At 40.2% G+C, this 22950-nt stretch overlaps 1 protein-coding gene across 1 annotated transcript; it reads left to right on the top strand.

The window, feature by feature from the left end:
• Positions 1-116: 116 nt before the first annotated feature.
• Positions 117-20908, top strand: Tmem207 (transmembrane protein 207). Its single transcript, XM_059277663.1, has 5 exons — positions 117-243; positions 2047-2084; positions 9986-10030; positions 10858-11000; positions 20734-20908. Exons 1-5 carry the CDS (start codon positions 169-171, stop codon positions 20862-20864), a joined length of 432 nt encoding a protein of 143 aa, XP_059133646.1. The 5' UTR covers positions 117-168; the 3' UTR covers positions 20865-20908.
• Positions 20909-22950: the final 2042 nt, after the last annotated feature.

Consider the following 22950-nt stretch of genomic DNA (forward strand, 5'->3'; position numbering starts at 1 on the left):
CAGAGAGCATGAACCTAACATTCTGTCCCTGGACGCCCTTTATTGGTCACAGAGTCCATCATTAATGCATACTGCAGCAGGACACATAGCATAGAGCAGCTAACAGAATTTGGGAGAGTTCATCAGAGTGAGCAAGCCTCTGTGTCTGGGCAGATCATTCCTTTGAGTATGTCAAGATCCAGTCCTTTCTGGGCCACTTCCAAAATCCCAACAGCAGGAAGCCTGTGTTTACCGCTGTTCCAGGTAACCATCAATACTTCTGGGAGCTTTCTGGGGTTCTCTATGGGCTTGATTTGCTGCGGGTTTGTCCTTTGTGTAACTCCCGCACATAAAAGATGTTCCCTTCCAGGTGTTGCTAGCACCTTGTGCGTTGTGTTATTTATTGCTCCAAGACTGAAAAACAAAACATTCACGACCTTAGACTCATTTCTTTGTTATTTAGCTGCGATGTTGTGGAACTAAGTGATGCAATATACCCTTTACTTTACTTTGTTATGCTTTGGGATGTTTTTAAACTCAGCAGTGCTGTTGACACAGAGATGCTATGACTATATTAATTTAGAAAATATTTATCAGTTTCTTCAACTCACCGGACTCTTGACAGTTTTTCAGTTCCGACTTCTTTAGAAAGAAGCATTTTAGGGTTTATGTGGTCACTCTGTGCCAGTATCTCTTTCTAACCAATAACGGCATCCTTGTGTCTCTGTTACTTGAATGTGATACATCTGAAAGATATAGGTCTACAGCGTATTAATCCCTCCTTTCACTATTTCATAACAACTTGGGAGACCAGCAGCTAATACATTGGCAGTTCAGTAGTAATAATGAGATACCATGCACTCCAGTAAGAGTACAGCAGAGTGAGAAGACTAGGAGCTGACTTGAAAGGAAAATGCTGGCTTAATTTGTTTTATCTGCTAAGTGAGATTCCAAATGGTTGCATCTACTCATAAACAAAGTTTCTTTATAGACAGAATTTGAATGTTCATTTTCCTCTCGGTTAGTATGCAAATCTCTTTGCAGCATTCCAGCAAAAGAGAATGCAACTCATTTTCTGTGCTTATAAATTGTTCATTATCATGCTCTCTGATGGTCAATCCATTGCTCCATCTGGCATAAATACTAGGTGCTGAAAAAGGCACATTTGGGATCAAGGGGGAAACACAGACCCCATGCAAAATCCAAAGACTATCACTTGAAATTTTGTAACATCTTACTTGTATTTGTATTTATCTATGGTAGTCTGGAAAAGTAAATGCTTCACCTGACCTCAACCACCCTCAAGGCTACGTGCGAGTGATGTTTGAAAAGTCTTCTCATTGTACAAAGGAATCTTAATTCACAGAGTTAGAGTAACACATCAACACAGTCTCCAGAAAGAAACATCTCTTTTCTTGTGATTGTTGGTGTGAAATGTTGTAGCCTCCTCTAAGGTTCAACACTGAGAACTAAGATAATTTTGTTAGATTGCTTAGGGTTTGGGCCTCTCAAAGATTATTTCTTTTTTCCTCTTTGATAAGGAGAAAATTTTATTTTATGAGTTTTTCCCAAACAGAAATATCATGTGACCATAAATTAACCTCAGTGATTCAAGTCACCCCTTTTGTACATATATTTAACTTCTGTCAATGCCAGCATGGTTGACTTCCCTTTCCCATGACTGGGAAAGTTTTTCCTTTGCATGAAAATAGTACTCAAATCGTGACTCTCCTCCCTCTCACTAAAATATGAAAACAAAGAAATTCAAGGGTGTCCATGACTCTCTAGATCAAGCAAAATCTGCAGAGAAAACAAAATACTGTTCTGATCCATCTCTTGGGATATGCAGAGGAATTTTAGTGGATCTCCTGCTCTTGCTGAGCTTAAGAATCTACCCAGAGAATTTTTTCCCAAATTAAACCTCTGTGTACCAACAATAAACTATGCTGCAGAGCTTTTAATTAAAAAAAAAAAGATGTAAAATCACACTGTCTCCAGGCACTGCTTTCATTAAAGGATTAGACCGATGAAATGTTTGGATTTTATTGTTCTAAATATGTGTTTCAGCTGGTGCTCTCAGATCTATCGTGTGAAGAAAATAAAATGTAAGTAAATAACAAGATATTTCATGTTTTTATTTAGCATTTGAAAACTACAAAGAATCAAACTCAATTCATTTGAAAAGCTCAAAGGTAAAAAAAATCATGATTTCTAAAAAAAAAAAAAAAGGAAATGCTATTGCCATTATGATCACTTTGCTGAATAATAATAATAATAGAGCTATCTGCAGGTGTGTGTAGGCTCTTGGGTTCTCCTACTACGAGGTTCCCGTGGTTGTTAGGCCACAAAAGAATTGTGATGTCCTCTTCCCTTGCCCCCACACTCATAAGTATGGCAATTTCAAGGAATGGTTTCAAGACAGGTCCTTTTCAGTTTTTCTTTTTTTTTTTTTTTTTTTTTTTTGGTTTTTGAGACAGGGTTTCTCCGTGTAGCTTTGCGCCTTTCCTGAGGTCCTTTTCAAATACAACCAAGGAACTCAAATCTTAGCCTGTGTTACGTGTGCATTTCAAAGGGCATCAGATGCAAATTATGTGAATAATTGATTCATCTCCTTACTTTTGGAGAATTAATGGTTCTCAGAATTCTACTCAGGAGATGAGGAGGTGCCATTAATAATGCCGATGATGATGAATGGGAACTGTAATGCAGTGTGGCTGAGCACAAGTGTCAAAAAAAGCACTTCTGCCAAGTGCTGGGTTCTGGGTGCAGCACTCTGCCAGCCAGCTGTTTTCAGTTATCATGGCCTCGTCCTCTCAGAGCCCTGTCTGTGGGCATCGCCTCTAAAGAAAGAGACGGGGCCGAGAGGGAGTTGTCCTTAGCCCTGGAATCACTCACTGTTTCAGATCATCTTGTCAACAGTGTGTGTGTGTGTGTGTGTGTGTGTGTGTGTGTGTGTGTGTGTCCCTTCTACTGCTATTTCTTTACATTAATTTTTGGACCTACTATTATGCTCTGTCTTCTGCTGCTTGTGACTGAGCAGTTTTTTCGTAGTGTTTGCTTGACTCTGAACTTCAAGGCTGCCCACATCTTGCCTCCTTAATTTTCTGCCTTTGACCCAGAATAATAGACTCCTATGATTGGGAAGAGCCTTAAATGTTGACTCTACTTGCCAGTCAATACGACAAGGAGGGATGGTACTGGGAAGCCTATAAGCTGCATTACTGCTTCTGGGGTGACTGCTTTCCCTTTATATAGAATAAACTGAGAAGAGGGGGATAATCAAGTCCACAGCACAGTTTTAAATGATGCTTAAATATAAGCTTTCTTTAGTAAGCCATTTTACATCTCAGCATCTGTTATATTTACCCACATTTATTTTCTGTTGAGTAAAAATCAGAAACTGCCTCAGTTAACATTCAAGATAGCAGGAAAGAAAGGTAGAAAAGACAAGGAAGTGGCTGGTATTCCAGGGAAATAATATAAAAGAAGTCAATCTATTGACGACAGACAAAGTCCTTTGTGCAAAATGCCTTGCACAAAGCAGAGTTAGTTGGATGAGTCTTAAAAAAAAGACATGCTACTGTAGGAGAGAGCAAAAGTCCCATATCCAAACAAGATTTTCTTTTTCCGAAGGACTTTTAATTTAGGCTCATTTCTATGATCTGAGACAATTATTTTAAAAATACAGTACTTGACTAAAAGATTAACATCATCCAATACCAGTTTTTGGGATAAAGAGTAATACAAATCCACTAGATTACAGGTAAAAAAAAGATCTAAAGGTGTGGTTAACTCTTAACATCTTTTAGAAAGGAAAAACAAGAGCAAATAAAGGCTGGCCCAAAGTTCATGTGCAAACCGACACTAAGAAGGAGACTTATGTTTGTATGGAAGAAAAAAGGAGGGTCACTGCTGGGGAGGGGGAGGCTTGCTTGGGTGCAGGCCCAGCCGAGAAAAAAGGTTCTGATTAGCTAGATATCTTTTTTTTAGTGCCTCAACTTTTATATTCCAAGAGTCTCCAAAACAGTTTATATGAATTATAAAATGATCAACTAATTAGTTCCACTTAAATTTGTTTTTAAATACTGGATATTTTTGTGATGTGAATTACTCTCTTTTATATTTGTAGCTAAAATTTTAGTGTAAATAACACATTGTTCTGCTTTGTATAAAAATCTATTTTTTTTTTCAAGACAGGATTTCTCTGTGTAGCTTTGCGCCTTTCCTGGAACTCACTTGGTAGCCCAAGCTGGCCTCGAACTCAAAGAGATCCGCCTGTCTCTGCCTCCCGAGTGCTGGGATTAAAGGCGTGCGCCACCACCGCCCGGCTGCTTTGTATAAAAATCTAAATACTATAATTGATTGTATGAAATGAAACATGAGGCAGACCCCTTTCATTTTAATTAGTTGTGCTTTTAATCCATTCCTCTCCCTATAAATAACCAATTATATTGTCAAAGAGTACATAGTGATTTACAAAATATGAATGTTTTATATATATATATATACATATATAAAAAATGACTTTATAAATTAATTACATGAATAGATTTCCTAATGAGATGTTGGCAATTTGTTTGGTTCAGTGGGTTAAACATTTTGTTTAATAATAGGAAAAGGTCAAGGTGTGATGGTGCATGCCTATAATCCCAGAACTCTGAGGGGAGGCTGAGGCATCTCAAGTCAGGGCTAGCTTAAACTACAAAATCAATGCAAGAAAAGCCTGGGCTAGGTAGTGAGACCCTGTCACAGAAAGTAAGGACACAACTAAATAAAGTAGGAAAACAAATAAAAGGCAGAACTTCTACCCAGAACTGAGAATTCAATGCCCCATATTTTTACTGCAAAGACATATTCATATTCAACTTTTAATTCAATTTCTTACATACTTGGTGAAATACCTGAAGGATAAGCAGTCCGTGCTTTTTGTAGAGATCTTGCAATTTACGGTTAAGTTTTAGATAATACCATTTCCCCCTCACCCACTTCCGAATTATTATAGTTGAATTGCACATTGACTCATGTTGAGAACTTAGTTTTCAAAAGAAAAAAAGTGAAATCGGTTGTTTCACTTATTCTAAGAGTAGCTATAAAGACATTGTCCCTCTTATTAGCAGAATTTTCTTCTGGTTTCTATACAAGGAGTAATTGTACAACTGACGAGCAACTCTTCACTACATTCCTCTCCATATGACCTTCTTTCTCTCCTTCTATTAACTGCGGGAAGCTTAGGCCAGAGTCAGAGATCAGCCCCCCCTTGCTGTTTTATATGAGATTTTCTGCATTCGGTCAGCAAACTGATGTCACTCTTGGCCTATTTTCTTTTCAGATCCTCTCCCTGAACTTGCCCCTCAGTTCTTTTCCAGCATTCCTTTAAAGCATTTTGGAACTAGCTTCTGGGTGTAAACTGCGTATGGAAATATGAAGCCTGAGGTTCTACTTGCAGTATCACAGGGTGCTAAAGGACAGGGCTCCATTGCCAGGTCATTTCTACTCATGCTCTTGCATCTCCCCAAAAAGCTATGCCACACAAGTCATTTCACCTCAGACTGAGTCTCCTCAGTTTTACAGGAGGAGCAGAGAAATATGCTCCCTCCTTATGTCCCTGGGAGTAAAGAATTTCACAGGAAGCTATGCACCCGTCCATAACACTTTCTGCTGTAGGAAACGCTGGATGATATCATCAGAGGAACAGCGCAGCAGCTCTCCGAGGTTCTCGAAGTTACCACATTAATGAATTTGCAGCTTCAGTCCATAGACTTACAGCACATAGAACAGTAAGGACCAGTCTAGCCATCTGTGTAAGCAGGAACCATTCCACAACATCCAAATAAAGACAAGCCTACATGTTCTGGTTCATAGAGCAATTTCCTTTGCCATCTACTTGAAGAGAATTATAATCATTGCAAATGTCCCCTTAAATCTGTTAGTATCTCTTATTTTTTATTTGTTTGTTTGGTTTTTCAAGACAGGGTTTCTCTGTGTAGCTTTGCGCCTTTCCCGGATCTCGCTCTGTAGACCAGGCTGGCCTCTAACTCACAGAGATCCGCCTGCCTCTGCCTCCCGAGTACTGGGATTAAAGGCATGCGCCACCACCACCCAGCTATAACTCTTATTTTTCCACACATCTTTTCCTTTTTTCTTGAAAACTTTTAGTTAAAAGTCTTATTTAATATTCAGTCAGGTGGTGGTGGCACACGCCCTTAACCCTAGCACTTGGGAAGCAGAGGCAGGCCAATCTCTGTGAGTTCTAGGCCAGCCTGATCTACAGAGCAAGGTCTAGAACAGCCAGGACTGTTACACAGAGAAACCCTGTCTCCAAAAGACAACAACAAAATATTCATACAATTTCATATGTGTTTGAATCCAATCTACACTTCCAATTCTTCTACCTTTCCCTTCTACATTTTTGTGCTCCCTTCTTCCTCTCTCATTCACTCTCTAGGTTGTTCATATCCACTGAGTTCATTTAATGCTGCCTATATGTGCATGGGTGTGGGACTTCGTTCCTGGAGAGTGAGCAGTCTCTCAGGGCCTGCAAGCCTGAAAAGAAGTGACTCTCCTTCTCTCAGTAGCTAACCACTGTCAATAGCTCCTAACATAGGGGTGGGACTTCATGAACCCATTCCCTGTCCATGCTGGGAATTTGTCTAGCTTAATATTTTGCATGTTTTCTACATGCAGTCCCAGCCACTGTGAGCTACTGTGTCTATCTACCACATCCATCAAATACTGTTTCACTGCAGACACACTCCCCCCTGGCTCTTATACCCTTTCTGCCTGCCCCACTTCCATGATGAGCCCTGAGCTTTTGGGACACCAGTGTAATATGGCCGCCCTATTTCGATCTGTGCACTCCGTGGTCTCTTTCTTTGCAGATGGACTGGTGGTTGGTTTACAACTAATATCAGCCTCCTAGGCTGACTATTATGTGTGGTGGTATTGTGTTCCCCAAAATATTGTGCACTCTAATAAACTTATCTGGAGTCAGAGAACAGAACAGCCACAATATTAAACATGGAGGTTAGGCACTGGTAGCACACGCCTTTAATCCTAGCATTCCAGAGGCAGAGATCCACCTGGATCTCTGTGAGTTCAAGGCCACACTAGAAACAGCCAAGCATGCTGACTCACGCCTTTAATCCCAGGAAGTAATGGCAGGAGGCAGAAAGGTATTTAAGGCATGAGGACAAGGAACTATAGCCTGGTTAAGCTTTTAGGCTTTCGAGAAGCAGTTCGGCTGAGATTCATTTTGGATGAGAACTCAGAGGCTTCCAGTCTGAGGAAACAGAATCAACTGAGAAATTGGTGAGGTGAGGAAGCTGTGGTTTGTTCTGCTTCTCTGATCTTCCAGCATTCACACCAATACCTGGCTTCAGGTTTGTTTTTATTAATAGGACCTTCTAACAATTCTGCTACAATTATTCTTCAATGATAACTTTATTTTCAAGAATGCAAACTCTTCCTACCCTGAAAATATTACATTAAAATCTGAGCAAATATAATATTTTTAGCGTGCACTTAAGAGCTCAAAAATTGCTTTTGTAAAACACAGTTTGGGAAAGGACTGGAATCCAAGAAGGAAGGATGTCCTCACTGTCAGAAGCGCCATCTTCCAGCTAAGACTTGCTCCTGAATAACTCTGTAGGCTTCTTCCAGAATTCTCCAAGTTCAGGAACCAATGTCTGTCCTCACTCTGGATATCAGGTCTGCATGTGTGAAATGATCAGAATGAAATAAATGTTCCCTCAATGCTGGACATTGTGAAAATAAGCCATGGCTTCATTTCTACAGTGAAGTTGCCTGACCTTTTGTTTATCAGAACCTCCACCAGGGGGTGCAAAGGGCTCAGAAGGAGAAAATGAAATGAGGTTATGTGTGTTAACACTGAAATCCATGTTAAATGGCTCAAAAGTTGCAATTAACAATGAGACACTTGGTATTTATAATTGGCTTTAAGTTATGTGGACCATCTCAAATGGAAAAGAATAGAGATGGAGATTTTTATTTAAAGAAAGATGAAATGCTCCATATTCCTAGCCAGGAGCTCAGGTCAAGAGTCTAAAACAAGAGTTCCTGTTTTGTTTTGGGGTTAGGACAGCATAGCTTAAGTAGCATTGTTAGTTAAACAGCGTGCTGCTTGTGAGAGGAGAGTGCTGATCGAAAGAATCACAGGCCATGGTTACCTTTTTAGAGCTTTATTGGGAGAGAAGAGGAGAGAGAGAGAGGCCAGACGGAAGGAGAGAGCAGAAAGTATTGGGAGAGAGGAGGGGGAGAGAAAGAGAGGGAGAGAGAGAGAGGACAGCCGGAAGGAGAGAGCAGAAAGAGAAGGGGGCGCACAGAGGACCCACCCACTTTTTAGGCTGGGACACCATGGCAGGATGGTGACGTAATTAAGGACAGAATCCTTATAAGCATACTATGTTTTTAAGATTTTTGCAATCAGTACTTTAGAATTTTATGACTACAAAAGATTTTATATATATATATATATAATTGTAAAAATAGTACACGATCTCAAAGGATATAATTTACATGTGATAATTTTTGTCTCTATGAGACCAACTAGACTCCTTATGTGTGGACTGGCTCCTGCTTTACACGGATGGTTTGACTCTTTGATCTTTATAGTTATTCTTTGTGCTCAGCTGGTACCGTATTCACTGCACCAGCACTTGCACCTGACCTCAGTCCACAGAACCGGTGATGAGAGATCATGTCCGCTTCTAAGATGTGCCTCCGATGATTTTCAAGATCCTGCGCTGATACTCACTTTGCTCAGGATCTATTTGTTTGTCTGTTGTTTGGTTTTTCTAGACCGGGTTCCTCTGTGTAGCTCTGACTGTCCTAGGACTCACTCTGTAGACCAGGCTGGCCTGGAACTCACAGAGATCTGCCTGCCTCCGCCTCCCGAGTGCTGGGACTACCAGTGGAGTGTCACCACGACCCGGCCTCTTAGGCACCTTTTTAAGGTTACATTTGAGTGTCCATTTTTCTCTTAGCCACTTGTGTTTATGAACTTTTCTAGCAACTGCAGGTATCCAAAACTGAAAACAAACCTCAAATTCAAAGTTCAAAAAAAATCAAAATTAAGTCAAATTCTGCCTTAGTGAAATCTTTTTTGTCTTCTAAGTTTGGAAAAAAAAAAAATCCATGGTGTTGCCTTAGATATGTCACACATGACTTCTGACTACCGTAATGGAACACCTGGTGCACCACCTCCTGGAGGCTGCTGGGAGCCATAGTTGATGAATGCTTTCAAGCTCAAAATGACTTTAATGTTGCCTGAAGATAACATGACGCAAAACGGCTGCATCTCAGAAGCTGATCAGGCTCTGGGTTCCAGTCATTCATATTGCTCACGCTGAGGAAGCCATGACAGCCTCTGTGTTTTGAGGTCTTTAAAGAAGTCCCTCGGCATTCAATGTACTGTACTTCCCCACATAGAGGGGCACTCTGAATTGAATAACACATGCATGGTCACACCCTAGAAATTAATCCCACAGATTATAAACCCTCCTCAGGGAGTTTGAATTACAAAGGGCTCTACTCTGGGTATCTGAGAAAAGCAGAATGAGAATAGTGGTATGATTATCTGCCCAATGCCTCTGGCATTTTGACCTTAAAATGCTCCTCACTAACCTTTCCATGCTTAAGACAAGACGGGGAGGAAGGAGGAACAGTGGATGGTATGTAAAATGGAAAAAAAAAACTTTAAATAAACAAGTAGACCTGGGGGGGGGCAGAAATCTATCTGCTTTGAAGCTATTGCAATGAAGCATTTTCTTTGCACGTCTAGTGGTTTCCAACTTTCCTGTCTTCTCAGCACCTTGAATGAAGTAGACACGGGGAAAATATTCTCTTAGTCTATTGGGAACGGATCTGTAGGGCACTGAGCAACCGAATATTATAGGAAAATAGATGTGTTGAGTATAAAGTTTAAAGCACCAAAGAATAGTCTTTAGCTGTCTAGAATTAGACACTCATGCTCTTTCTTTATCACTAGGTGTGTAAACTATAATAACCAACATCCTGATGGCTGGTATATCTGGTAAGGATTTCCTCAGATTGTTTTATAAAGCATGTGGTTGTCCATATGTACTTGTTCTCCTAGATAATTTGAAACAGCACGTGCAATCAAGAGCTGAAGGGAAATTTAGGGGAGTGTAAGTCAACAGCTGTAGAAATATCAGTATCAGGACAGTATTTACTAAACGCCTCCTGTGATAAAGAGTCTATTGTTTTCAAGACTGGATTTATTCTATAACTCGAGTTTGTTAATGATAAAATAATTGTCTCCTCTTGAAATCTTTCTAAATTATTCTTCCACCTCTGGTGGTAAAACCCATTCAACATAGCCAAATGTGTCTTTAATGAGATACTCCTCCAGAAAATTTAAAACAGTTCTAATTCCCTAAATCACAACTTTTATACCTTCCAAACTTAACACTAAGCAATTCTGTTAATAAAATACTCAATTCCTCAAAGGCAGAGACACTGTCTTGGCTATCTTGAATCCTTAGCCCCAATATCTCAGATATTTACATTTGTTTAAATACTAATGAAGTGGATAGAATGTTGAATAAAAAGAAGAAAAGAACAGAAAAAAAGGAGGAAGCAGAAAAGACTTCACTTTTTAGATTAACCCTCTAGTTTTCAAGGAACAAATGATTGTCACCAGCCATCAGTATCAACCCTGCCTGAGGTTCTCCAGTTGCACTGGCAGTACAGGATGGTAGTGGATTGCCCCCCCAACTCGGCATTCTGGTTTGCTTGCAATTAAGCTTAGCTGAGTCCCTGTATACTTGCCCGGCACTTCCAGAAACTCCAACTCCTACATGCTCCACCTCACTTCTCCCCCATTACTTTTGGTGCCAGGTTCCTGCTGCTGATTTTCTTGGCGGTTCTCCTCTGTGGAGTAGTGCTTCTCTGTCTCCAGTGCTGGCTGAGAAGGTGCCGAGCTGACCCTCCCAGACGCACCGTGGCTGTTTTTGCTGTTGGAGACTTGGATCTCATTTATGGTGAGTTGTCTGCATACTTCTGGATTCCTCTGTGAAACCTCGAAAAACTATCACTGAAAGCACATTTATACACTTAAAAAAAACCGCATACCTATTGGGAGACTCAAAGACATGTATTAAAGATAGACCATACATGAAGAAAAGAGACAACAGAGAAGAAGTATGCCTCACCGACTCTCAGAGAATGGCAAAAGAGGCTAAGCAGTTTTTTCAATCAACAAATGAAGAGTGTTATACCCAGATCATGGCGACCCCCAAAAGACCACCACAGAGACTGAATCCTGTATGTAAAATCAAAGAGCCTTTATTCAAGCCTGCTCAGTCTTGGACCCTCAGTGTGTCCGACTCAGGGGTAGGACTGGAGAGTTCTGGGCCAGGCAAGGAGGAGTTTTTTTCATAGCAGAGGTTGGGGGTGAGGAAATTTCCAGGGTTCAGGACCCTGATAGGCTAGGGACATCTTGGTAAAAGAGAAATGGATGTGTGCCTGGGCTAAAGGACACCAGGTGATATCTTACAATGGTTGGAATGGAACATTTGGAATGTCAGGTATTTCCCCTTAGATGCTGGCCCTCCCTGGGTGGGGTCAGTTTATGGCTTTTCCTGGGAACTGGGTGGTACCTGGCAGTAAGCTTGTCCTGGCAGCTGTGTGGTCAAGCTGTTTTGGGCCCCCCACAAATAGAAATTTGAGGAGATGAACACTTGAAGTTCAGAAGAGCATCTCTTGGCTTTGATGTTCCTGGATCCTACACTGTAGTTAGAACCTTAATCATTAAGCCTTTGCCAACTCATTTAACTCATCGGAAGTGACGCTGAACCATATTTTCTGAAGTATCAGTTGCCAGTGCAGAGTCTGAAACCATCAGCATCGGGCAGAAGAAAATCAATAGTGGTGTACTTTCTCTGCAGAAACACCAAGGAATGCCAAATCTGCCCGCACCCATCTTATCTATCCCAAGTCATGCCATGCCCATCATTTTCGAGTTTTCATTTAGGATTAAAAAAGGAAAAAGAATTATTTGTAGCAGTCAGTCTTTTCAGTACGCCAAGTGAAAACCACTTATCGCTTGATTGTTTCCAAGTGGCTACAATTGATAATCCTTTCTTAACCCTTAAGCATGGTCCTTTCACCCAGAGATGGTGAGATTTTTTCCCTCCTAGATTTTACTTGACCACACAGTTACCCCAAGAGTTCTTGATAAAAACTAACTTGGCTACCTTTCAGAAACTTGGGCCAATGTGGAATTTTCAATATATAAAACAGAAAAGCTAACAACTGTGTTGAAGGGGTAAAAAATAAGCTAAGAGGGTTTAACTTGAACATGTAGTGCTCTTGAGACTTAGGGATTCTTAAGCATCTTTGGAGTGTTCAAACACAAAGGGGGACATCAATATCACCCCCTCCCAATGTTCAGGGATCATTGCAGAAGAGAGAGCCAAAAGATCACGAGCCAGAGGCTCCGGAACCAAACAGTGTCTTCTGGGCACAACAGGACCACCGCACTCATCAACTCACAACCGCTGTGGTTGCCTGCACAGGACCTGCTCCACGCAAGTCAGCCAACATTCCAGCATGGAGAGAGGGGTATACAGGACCCTGCTCCTAGATGGGGAGCTGTTGACAGTTAACCATTTCTAAGGGTGTGGCCCCTGGTAGGCCAGTCATGCTCCAGGGGATGGTCTCTTCCCACAGGCAGCACAAAAAGGACTCACTTAGTGGGTTAGTAAAAAAAAATAATAATAATAAAAAATTTTTAAAAAAAAGGATAAATAATTGAAAAAGTTGAAAGTAGGTAGGGAGGTAGATGTGGATCTGGAAGTGGGTGGGAGGTAGGGGTGGACCTGGGAGTGGTTTCCAGAAGGAGTTAGAGTAATTATTATCATGTACACGTGAATGCAATTATCAAAGAATTAACAAAAATACATTAAAAAGAAAAATATTTAGTGATTCTTTTTGTTTATACGCTTCCCAGCATGAAGTCATTACTTAACAAGGAAAAGACACTATCAACCTGAGAAATTGTTGTTTGGGAGAGGATAATTAAATTCTACAATAAAAAAATAGATTTTTCTCCTAAAATAAAAATTACTTTTCATGTGGCATCAAGGGAATTAGGGTCACTAACCTAACAAAATGTTTGTCAAAGGGATATGCATGGAAATATTGATCTCCTTTTCTTTATTTAAATAGAGTTAGTTAATAAATGTAATGTTCTTTCTTCCAAGTAAGCTTTTATTCCTAAAGAAGAGCACACAGCCTCATTGTCTCCACTCTTCCCTCCCTCCGAGGAAAACACTTCCATTAGGCTACCTTCAACCTTCTGAAAAGTCTCCTGTATCTTCAACATCATACTGCCTGATGATTCTGCTACAGTTCTTAAAGACTGCTACTGTAGCCGTGGTTGTGTGGTGTTCTTGGTGTCTCACATATCTGCTATTGAATTTTCTTGCACAGCCTCAGAGTTGGGGAAGAAAAACATTAAATCTAACACATAACAATAATGTGCATAGATGTCTTGAAGACCTGGGCCTTAGAATTACAAGCTCTGTATTAGGCTGAAGTCATTATAAACATAAATAAACAAATACCAGAAAGAAACTGTCTTCTAAAAAAGCTAATATTTATTTCATTTCTACCAAGTCCTAAGCGATAGTTTGAGACTTTTCCAACCTTATCTCTATTTCATAAATGTCCTCTCCAGAGAGTGCTCATCAGTTCTCTTAGAGAAGATCTGTTCCGCCACCCCCCCAGTTAATATATTAGTAGAGCTTTGCTATGAAATGGGGATAGTTAGCTATACAAATTAGGTGTGAGTGCTCATATCCTAGCCAACTCATCCTATGATACATCTAACATTCAGATACTTAAAGACCCATCCCAGATGGTAGGGATTACATTACAGAATCTTAATTCTTGTCATTTTCCAACCTTTCTTCCCAAGCCGGCTAGTAAAGCTTCTGGTTCTTACTTTTAAAGAAACACTTAAACGCTCTTGCGATGTCTCTTCTACTGCTGTGTATCGTGGAAGACATGGGCTCAGTTGCTTCTTCTCAAGGATACTTCTCTAGCCAGCTCAGAGAGGGCAGAAAGCAGCCCTACCTTCTGCCCCTCCCCCAGCCTGTCTAAGGCGCTCACCTTCCTGAGAAGGCAGTCTTTGATGCAAATATTGACCTCGAGCTGTGCCTTTTGGCCTTCTTATTTCTGTTTTCAGGAACAAAATACAGGAAAGTAATTTAGACAGTGGCATTCTCTGTCATTCTAGGGAGTGCCAACTAGCAATTTCAGGAAGTAAATTCCAGAGAATTAATATTTTGGGACAATTTGCAGCCTGGACCCACACTATATTTACATAGTAGATGAAACTGTAATTATATTTTCACATTCTGAACACATCTGTTTCGTTGCTACGTATTTACTCTCCCAGGAAATAAGAACTCTTCTTGATCCTGCAGTTCCTGCAAGATCCAGGAAGGGTCAAAACAACCATGCCTATCTCCACAACTCCTACAAAACATGTGCTCACAGTCCTAGCCTGAGCCAAAGCCTGAGCCCAGCCACTGAGTGATTCATGGGCCTACTCTAAGGTTATGGGAGTGCATTTTTCAGTTTTTCTGACATCCACTATTTAGAAGAGGGAATAAATAAATAGAAATCACGTGAATGACACTGATGAGCAACTAGAATATAGAATAGGGCTCCTGACTCTCTGCCATCTCTGACACACAGAGGATGTCCCCCCTGGACACAGGATGTGGGAAGTAAGCCATTGGAAACGTCTTAATGGACACAGTACAACTTCTGTATTAACCTCCATTTCCTCCTGGACCTTTATTTTATCTCTTTAGAAGTTATTTCACTTTAATATCACTACTTATTGCATATATTAATTGAAATTGCTCTGTCATTCTGACATAAGGGGCAGAGGTTTCACACTCAGGATCTCACAAACATTGCCCTCAAGAACGAAAAGCCAAGAAGAAAATTTTTTTATGATTATTAAAGGCTGGAATTAATTGAACTTTACTATTACAAAAATGTATAAAATAGGCAATTTTATATACGTGCATTTCCTGCCAATGTTACATCGCTCAGATTGCCAATTTATTTGATTAGAAATACTAAAGAGGAGAGTAGGCACAGGGCTCTGCATCCATATATATAAGGCATACTTAAGGAAGGTGTTGTCAGCACAGTCCATAGCAATGTCTGATGAGATGCCAACTCTGAGAAATGTCCCTGCGACCTCGGTGAAACACTGCAGACCCGGGGAGCATCTCGTGGCCCAGTGATGGCATCTTTTCACAGTACTCTGCTGACTCAGTGCTCAGGTAAACAAATACTACCCACTTCTCCCAACACCTATGCCCTTGAATGAAGTAGTCTAGAGTCAGAAGCCCCCTATGTAGCCACTGGATCCAACAGAAGAGACCTTGACATTTATTGCACTCGATCTTCCCTTTTGTGTCCATGCTTGCTATATGTTCATTATTCACGGGAGAGGAAGACATAATCCCTCTGTTATAGCTTGCTGTGAGCCACTTTGTGTACCCATCAAATTCATCTTATCAGGTCCTATTGGTTAGTTGTGTTTGGACTTTCTTTGGACCACCAGCTCCAAAATAAGGACTCAGAAACTTCTTATTAATTATGAAAGCTTGACCTTAGCTTAGGCTTGTTCCCAACTAGCTCTTAAAACTTAAATTACCCCTTTTATACTAATCTACATTCTGTCATGTGACTTCTCTTTGGTACTGCATGTCCCACTTGCTCTGTGTCCAGTTGACAGATCTCACCTAATTTCTTCCCAAAGTTCCTATCTCTGCCCAGAAGTCCCACCTATTATCTCCTGCCAAGCTATTGGCCATTAAGCTCTTTATTATACAAATCACAAGGTGCCTAGACCAAGACACATCTTCATGGTATACAAAAGGATTATCCTACAACACTTAGTACCTCTGAGTATGAAACTATTTGGAGTTACAGCCTTGAGAAAGGCAGTTCAATTAAAATTGTATAACAAGTGTTGATCTTAATCCAGTCTGACTAGCATTCCTCTGAAGGGATATTAATTAGGCCCAGACAGGAACAAAGGGAGGATACTGTGAAGACACAAGGGGAAGATGGTGTCATCTGTAAGCTGAGGAGGGAGATTTCCCAAGACAAGAGGGCTACTGACTCTTGTTCCTGAATGTCTCCTTCAGGGTCATGAGAAAAAAAAAAAATCTGCTGATAAAGGCACCCAGCTAGTGGTACTTGGCTGCAGCAGCCCTAACAAACTCATACAGCATCTCAGCAGGAGCAGGGGTTACCAGAGAATAGAAGGAATAAGAAGGACAGCAGTTAAAGGAGTAGAGCAAGAATCTTAATTGGAGGTATGAAAAGCGCCTGGCATGGATTCATTTCATAGAGACTTTAAACCATTCCTTTCTGTTCTGCTGTGGGCGCACTTCCTCTTCCTGTCTCCAGCCACAGACTCAGCTAGGCAGTTTTCCTTCCTTCGTTATCCTCATTCCGACCCTACACCATCTTCTGTGTCCAGTTCTGCATCAGCATCTCTGCCACAATATCCACTCAGCCCTGGGTCTTCCCAAGTGCCACCAACTACCAGCCAGCTTCTCTCTTACTCCTTCCTGTTTCTCCCAGGCTTTAATCCTACAGTTATTTAGTTGTTTTTTCCTAATTCCTATTGATTTAGGCGTAAAATGATAACTTGTTTGACCTTTTTGTCAACTTCAGGATGTCTATGATTTTAATAATTATTCTAATGGATAATTGAACAGAAAATGCAGAAGGTTTGCAACCATCAGTTATTATTATAATCCATTATGTAAAGTAGAGATAGTAAAACAGTGAAATAGACATCGCTGTGATTTCAAAATAAGTAAAAAAATAAATAAGTAAAAGAATTTGAGTTTGTTAGATCGTGTTTTAGTTTGTATTTGAAAAGTAATGTCAAGTGACTTTTACAATGTATTCACAACAGAAATAATGAATTCTCTAAAAATAAAGGTAAAATTGTGATCTCATGGAAAGTAAAGTGATAAAGCTGAATATTAAAATGGAGCCCATTTTAATAAGGAAGTAGGCATTTGATGATATGAAGGAAGACAAACTGGAGGTTTGGGAAGTGAGTGGAAGACAGTTAAGGTATGTAAGTGACCTAGCATTCATTAGAAGAGCGTATAAGAGACAACTCCAGTGCTCACTTCGGCAGCACATATACTAAAAAAAGAGACAACTCCAACTCTGTTTGTCCACATTTAAACAAACAACAGCAGTTTACTATGATTTCTATGTAGCAGTCCACCTGTCCTCATTCCACTGGTCCTACTTGTCCCTGACAAGGACCTCTGACTTTCCTCCCTCTAGGAAGCCTCACTCTGCCTCAGCCTCTTAGGGCTGATGGCCTAGGTACGCTGCCTTCCAGCTACGCAATCTCTCTAACCCCGACTTTTTCTGCAGTTTCACAGATGACTTTCTGTTTTTCATAGTTCAGGAAAAAAAAAAAAAAAAAAAAAAAAAGAGCTTCTGGTTTTTTCAGCCATGATTAAATGTGAGTACTCTCAGTTGGAAAGAGAAAGGAAGCCAAGCCTGGAGGGATGTAGACAAGAAGAAGCAAGCCTTTGCATATCCAAGTCTTTCTTCTTGTAGGTGGCTCAGGATTGTTTTTATCACAGGATCTGTTAGAGATTTTCTATATAGGGTTTACGTTGCACATGTGAGTATCTTACGGCACATTTGAAAGGGAAGTGTGCAGGCTTCATTCCCACACTGGTGGGAAGACCTATGAATGGCAGATGATTCGGTGTTTCCCGCATGTATATACCTCAACTTTCACTTCTTCTTCCCAACGGCGCTCTGAAAACTTTGCTACCATTCTTCATAATCTGAAGACAAAGAGAGAAAGGTGTTCACAGATGAAGCCACATGCTCAGTGTATGATAGAAGGATGGCTCACACTCAGGCTTTTTAGCCATTCCTCTATGTGAGGAGGGAGAGATGAAACGGGAGTACGGCCAAGCCTGGTGATTCATATCCATAATCCCAGCACTCAGGAGACTTAAGCAGGAGGACTCAGGTTCCAGGGCAGCCTGGACTACATAGTAAGTTCAAAGCCTGGAGGAGGAAAGCAGTGGGACTTCCTCCTTCCCCACTTCCCAACACTCCAATGAGGAGTAAGAAATGAAAGAGGTAGAAAAAGTATGTTAACATACATCAGATCTGTTGGAATTACTATCAATGATATATGAAATCTGGACTCTAATTATAGTAACTCAGTGATAAATGTGTGGATTTTACAAAATTGAAAAATAAATAGGTCCTTCAAACAACAGTTTTCTGGCAAAGCCATAGGGTTTTCTCAATACTGTTAAACTGAGTTAACTTGTTATAAGGTAAACATAACATAAGACTAGCAAAATGTCTCAGTTGGGTAAAGGTGCTTGCTGCCAAGCCTGATGACCTGAGTTCAATCCCTGAGAGCCACATGGTGGGAGAGGAGAACTAACTCCCACAAGTTGTCCTCTGACCCCCATACATGCCCTCTAAATAAATATGCAAACAAATAAATAAATCCCCTGCTCCACCTACTCCATGCCACATGCAATTGTATATTAACATACTCAAAAAAAAATGACAATTGGTATATCTTCAGTTTCCAAGTTTTCTAAGATCATTGGTTCAATTAGTTTATCAATAAAACACCTATGGTTTTCATAACAACCATAAGAGTAGCAGGCAAATTTGTAGTCAAGAAATACTACTTCCCCGCCACAGAGACCAATTGTCAGGATCATATCACTGGGATCACAATATTGATGTCAGCAGGAGAAATCAATTAAAACTAACATAAAAAAATAAATGTGTCAAGCCACTGGCCAAACATTCCCAGGCAGCAGTCTAAGTGACTTCTGACTTTGTGCTGAGTACATTAGCAGCAGTCTACCAGGAGAACGGCTACCGTTCATGGCTTTAGTTCTGAATGGAGGTAATTACTGAGATAAGGGTACTGTAGAAAATCAGCTTTAACTCTATCTGATGGAGTCCCCCCGCTTAGCTGACCTCAGTCCAAGATTATGCACTTCATAAGGTTTTACCTTCTACACTTTTATTTAGTGATTTTTGTCATATCTAACAATGATAATGATGATTTAAATCACTAAATAACCATTAATATATAGAATTGATAAGAAAATAATGTTACAGATTTAAATTGCTACACTTTCCTAACATGGCACCATATCTGATGCTATGTAAGAGCTGTAACCCTTAACTGTATGCCTGGCTCATTTTAAACATTAGACATGTGTTTGGTTTTCCTGAGATTTCCTTCTTCAGTGCTGGGGATTAAACTCAGGCCTTCTACATGCTAATCACATGCCCCACCACATCTCCAGAGAGTTAATGTTGCTTTTACAGAGATAGATACCATCATTATCCTTTAGCTCAAGAAGAGAAAAATGAGCTAAATAATTGTAGTAGCATAGGGGTGGGTTATTCAGTTTAAAAAAAAAAGCATTCTAAGAAAAATCCTGGAGCAAGAAATAAAACATATTCAATACATTTCTGTCTTTCTCATGTAATACTAATAACCAAGGATCAGCAAGATATAAAATAAAGCAAATGCACGTGTGGAAAACATGATTCTACATTATCATAATTCATACAAAGTAATCATTTTGATAATGTGCATATGCATTCCTTTAGTGAGTAATGTCTAGTACTCTGAATTCACTGGTAACTATGGTATATTCTTTGCAATATAGCATTCTTCCAGATGCTACCAAGTCTGAATCCTTTCAGGAAGGTTAGTGAGCCTCTTCTGTTGGAGGACAGAGAGAAACAATTTTGACTTTGTAACCCATAGAGTTTCTAGAGGAACTAATGACCCAGTCATTGTAATTTAAAGCAGACATAATCAATATGTAAATATTTGAGAATGCTTGTGTTTCAGCTAAAATTAATATATAAAAATGTCAAAGTAATTCAGCGTTAGATAAATATCCAGGATAAAAATAATAAGTATGCAAAAAGAGAGGGTTATAAAATATTACTATTGATTTTTCCAGTGACTCAAAATAATCCTTCAAGGCAATCCTGATTTCTGAAAGAGCCACTGGAAAAAATTCAAGGTCCCTCAAGGTTACCACTTTGTAAAAGGAAATGCTTGTTTAGCGGCTGTATTGTACATGATCTAGATGTAAGGACGTCAATTTGAAAGTTTTTCTTTTATTTAGAATGTTTTGTGTTTATTATGTATGCATTTTAAGTGCAAACTTGTCACCACTTATCTCAACATGCTTATTACCTATTACAAGGAAACACCGAACTGTTTGTATTTGTTGTATTTTGAAAACCTAAATATGGCACAATGGAGTTTAGTAGTAGTCTAATGTTCCTAGTGAGACTTGGGTTTCCTATTAGTGAAACAGCATTAGCAAAAACAGCATTAATATTTAGAGGAATCATCTCCATGGTCCCCAACAGAATATTTCTTTCTGGTTTCAGTTGCTACATTGTAAAGTTTCCAGGTGGGTTAGTCAGTAATGGTGTAAGCAAATCATTCTGGGTATTTTCCCCTTGTAGTGACTCAGCTGTCGGTGTGGCGAGAAAGGTGATTGTGAATGTTTTCCTCAAGGGCACAAATAAATTTCTCAGTGATGCAAGAAAGGCCAGATTCATCTCCTCTGTGCGTTGCCTGAAAAGTGACTCACACCCCCTGCATTTTTTTTCCAGGTACAGAAATGGCTGGAAGTCCAACGGCTGGAATCTGCCTTCCTACACCAAACACTGAACTGTGTCCTGCTCCATGTTTGGGTGCCTTAGGTCCTCCACCTCCATATGAAGAAGCTCCAAAAACAAGCTGATGGTAACCAGGATCAACAGTGGAATGCGTTAGAAATATTTGTAAACAGAGACAAAGAGTTTTAGGCAAATTTTATGGCTTAGTGGAAATTCTTGGAGGTCTCTTATAGAGTCTGAAGTACTAGCAAACAAATGAATGGATGGAAGGGGAAAAAATAGCCATAGTGATGTTTTGACAGTGAATTAGTAGACTCTGTAGCAATGCTTCTTTACACATTTAGACTAGACAACAACCACATTTCCTTTGGTAAGGAGGCAGCAATAGGTGCTAGGAATCATGTGCATTAATTAAGCCTCCCACTGCCTTCCACAGCATATCATTTGATGCTCTAAACATCTCCATCTTCATCAAGCCTCTAATAGAGTCAGTGAAAATAAATAAATACATAAATAATTTAACAATGACTCGAGCATAGATTCAGGTGTGACTAGAGGTAGAATATTGGGTTAAAGTCGAAATGAGAGAGTGGGAGGAAAGTACTGCATTTGAAGTTGACAGAGGAGAACAAATGGAAAGGAAGAGGAAAGATTGCAAGTCTCAATACAGGAAGTTCTGCTCCCCAGCTGGAGAACAGAGAACTTGTACCTAGAAGCAGAAGATTGCCTAAGACATAAACTGTGGGTAATGATGACATGGGGAGAGAAGGGGAAGGGTGTCATTGTCCTTGGGGAATGTGAACTCCAGAGCCCAGTCTTTCCTGGGTCCCTTAGGATTTGCAGCAGAATAGAAAGAAACTTTGTTATAGATGACTTTTGCTTCTTGAGGACTGACAGGAGAAGTAGCAACTTGAAATTTCCCTGCCAGATTCCACACTAGCTGAATACAGATAGTGAATTTGTTTCATAAAATAATTGACCCAGCCACTTGATTGTCAATCTAACTTGACTAAACCTAACTCCAATCTTTTCTCAAAATTGCTTTGTGAAAGTGTTTCCAACCTTCCTATAGCTCAGCCAAGGACTTGTGTTACTTCATGTAACTATGTTATCTGAAAGTCTTGGTGACCCCAGTTTTAGAATTTCCAGACTCTGAAGGTTTCCTACTTAACACATCTCTGGTATGAACCACCTCTGTAAGTCCTTGCTGGAGTCCTACAGTAGATCTAAACTGGTCCAGGAGCCCGTTTGTTCTCGGGTATCCTGTTGACTACACAGCAGCCAGGAAACCCTTTCAAAGTTTTAGAACAGTTTTAGATTTGCGTGCATACTGAAGAGAAAGTGGAGATATTTCCCATATTTCCTGTACTCACACATGTACAGGGTCTCACAGTGTTGCATCCTTCACCTGATGATGCTACATTCATCACAAAATGTTATAGCACGAATCTTAAAAGGTCTTATTAATTAATAAAAACAAACCTGGAGCCAGGTGTTGGGGTGAATGCTGGAAGATTAGAGAAGCAGAACAAGCCACAGCCACCTCACCTTGCCAGTTCCTCAGCTGACCCTGTTTCCTCAGACTGGAAGCCTCTGGGTCCTCATCCAAATGAATCTCAGCTGAACTGCTGCTCCAAAGCCTAAAAGCTTAACCAGCTCTAGTTCCTGGTCCTTATGCCTTAAATATCTTTCTTCTTTCTGACATCACTTCCTGGAATTAAAGGTGTGAGTCACCACGACTGGCTGTTTCCAGTGTAGCTTTGAACTCACAGAGATCTGGATGGATCTCTGCCTCCAGAAGGCTAGGATTAAAGGTATAAGTGCCACCATTTTCTGGCCTCTATGTCTGTCTAGTAGCTGTTCTGTTCTCTGACCCCAGATAAATTTATTAGGGTGCATGGTATATTGGGGAACACAATATCACCACAAAATGTTGTGTTGTACATTCTATGTGGTTGGTGGATTTGTTATGACATCCGGCACCACCATTGCAATATCTTACAGTTTCACTGTCCTGGGAAACTCCGTACTCTACTAACCCAAGTCCCTTCCTCCACTCTAACTCCTGGCCACCATCTTTTTATTGTCTCCCCTGTTTTGCCTTTTCCAGTGGAGCATTTATTTGAACAGATGTAGCCCCTCCCCCCTTTGTTTTTGCTTGGCTTTTTAGAGTTTTAAAGATGTATATAAGTTTCTTCTGAGTCCTTCCAG

This window comes from Peromyscus eremicus, chromosome 12 (assembly GCF_949786415.1).
Source record: "Peromyscus eremicus chromosome 12, PerEre_H2_v1, whole genome shotgun sequence".
Classification (NCBI taxonomy): Eukaryota; Metazoa; Chordata; class Mammalia; order Rodentia; family Cricetidae; genus Peromyscus; species Peromyscus eremicus.

Coding starts and splice junctions, on each gene's coding strand:
- Tmem207 (XM_059277663.1), top strand. CDS start 169: ATGTCAAGATCCAGTCCTTTCTGGGCCACTTCCAAAATCCCAACAGCA. Junction 2,085..9,985: donor TCGTGTGAAGAAAATAAAAT/GTAAGTAAATAA, acceptor CTTTATCACTAG/GTGTGTAAACTATAATAACC. Junction 11,001..20,733: donor AGACTTGGATCTCATTTATG/GTGAGTTGTCTG, acceptor TTTTTTTTCCAG/GTACAGAAATGGCTGGAAGT.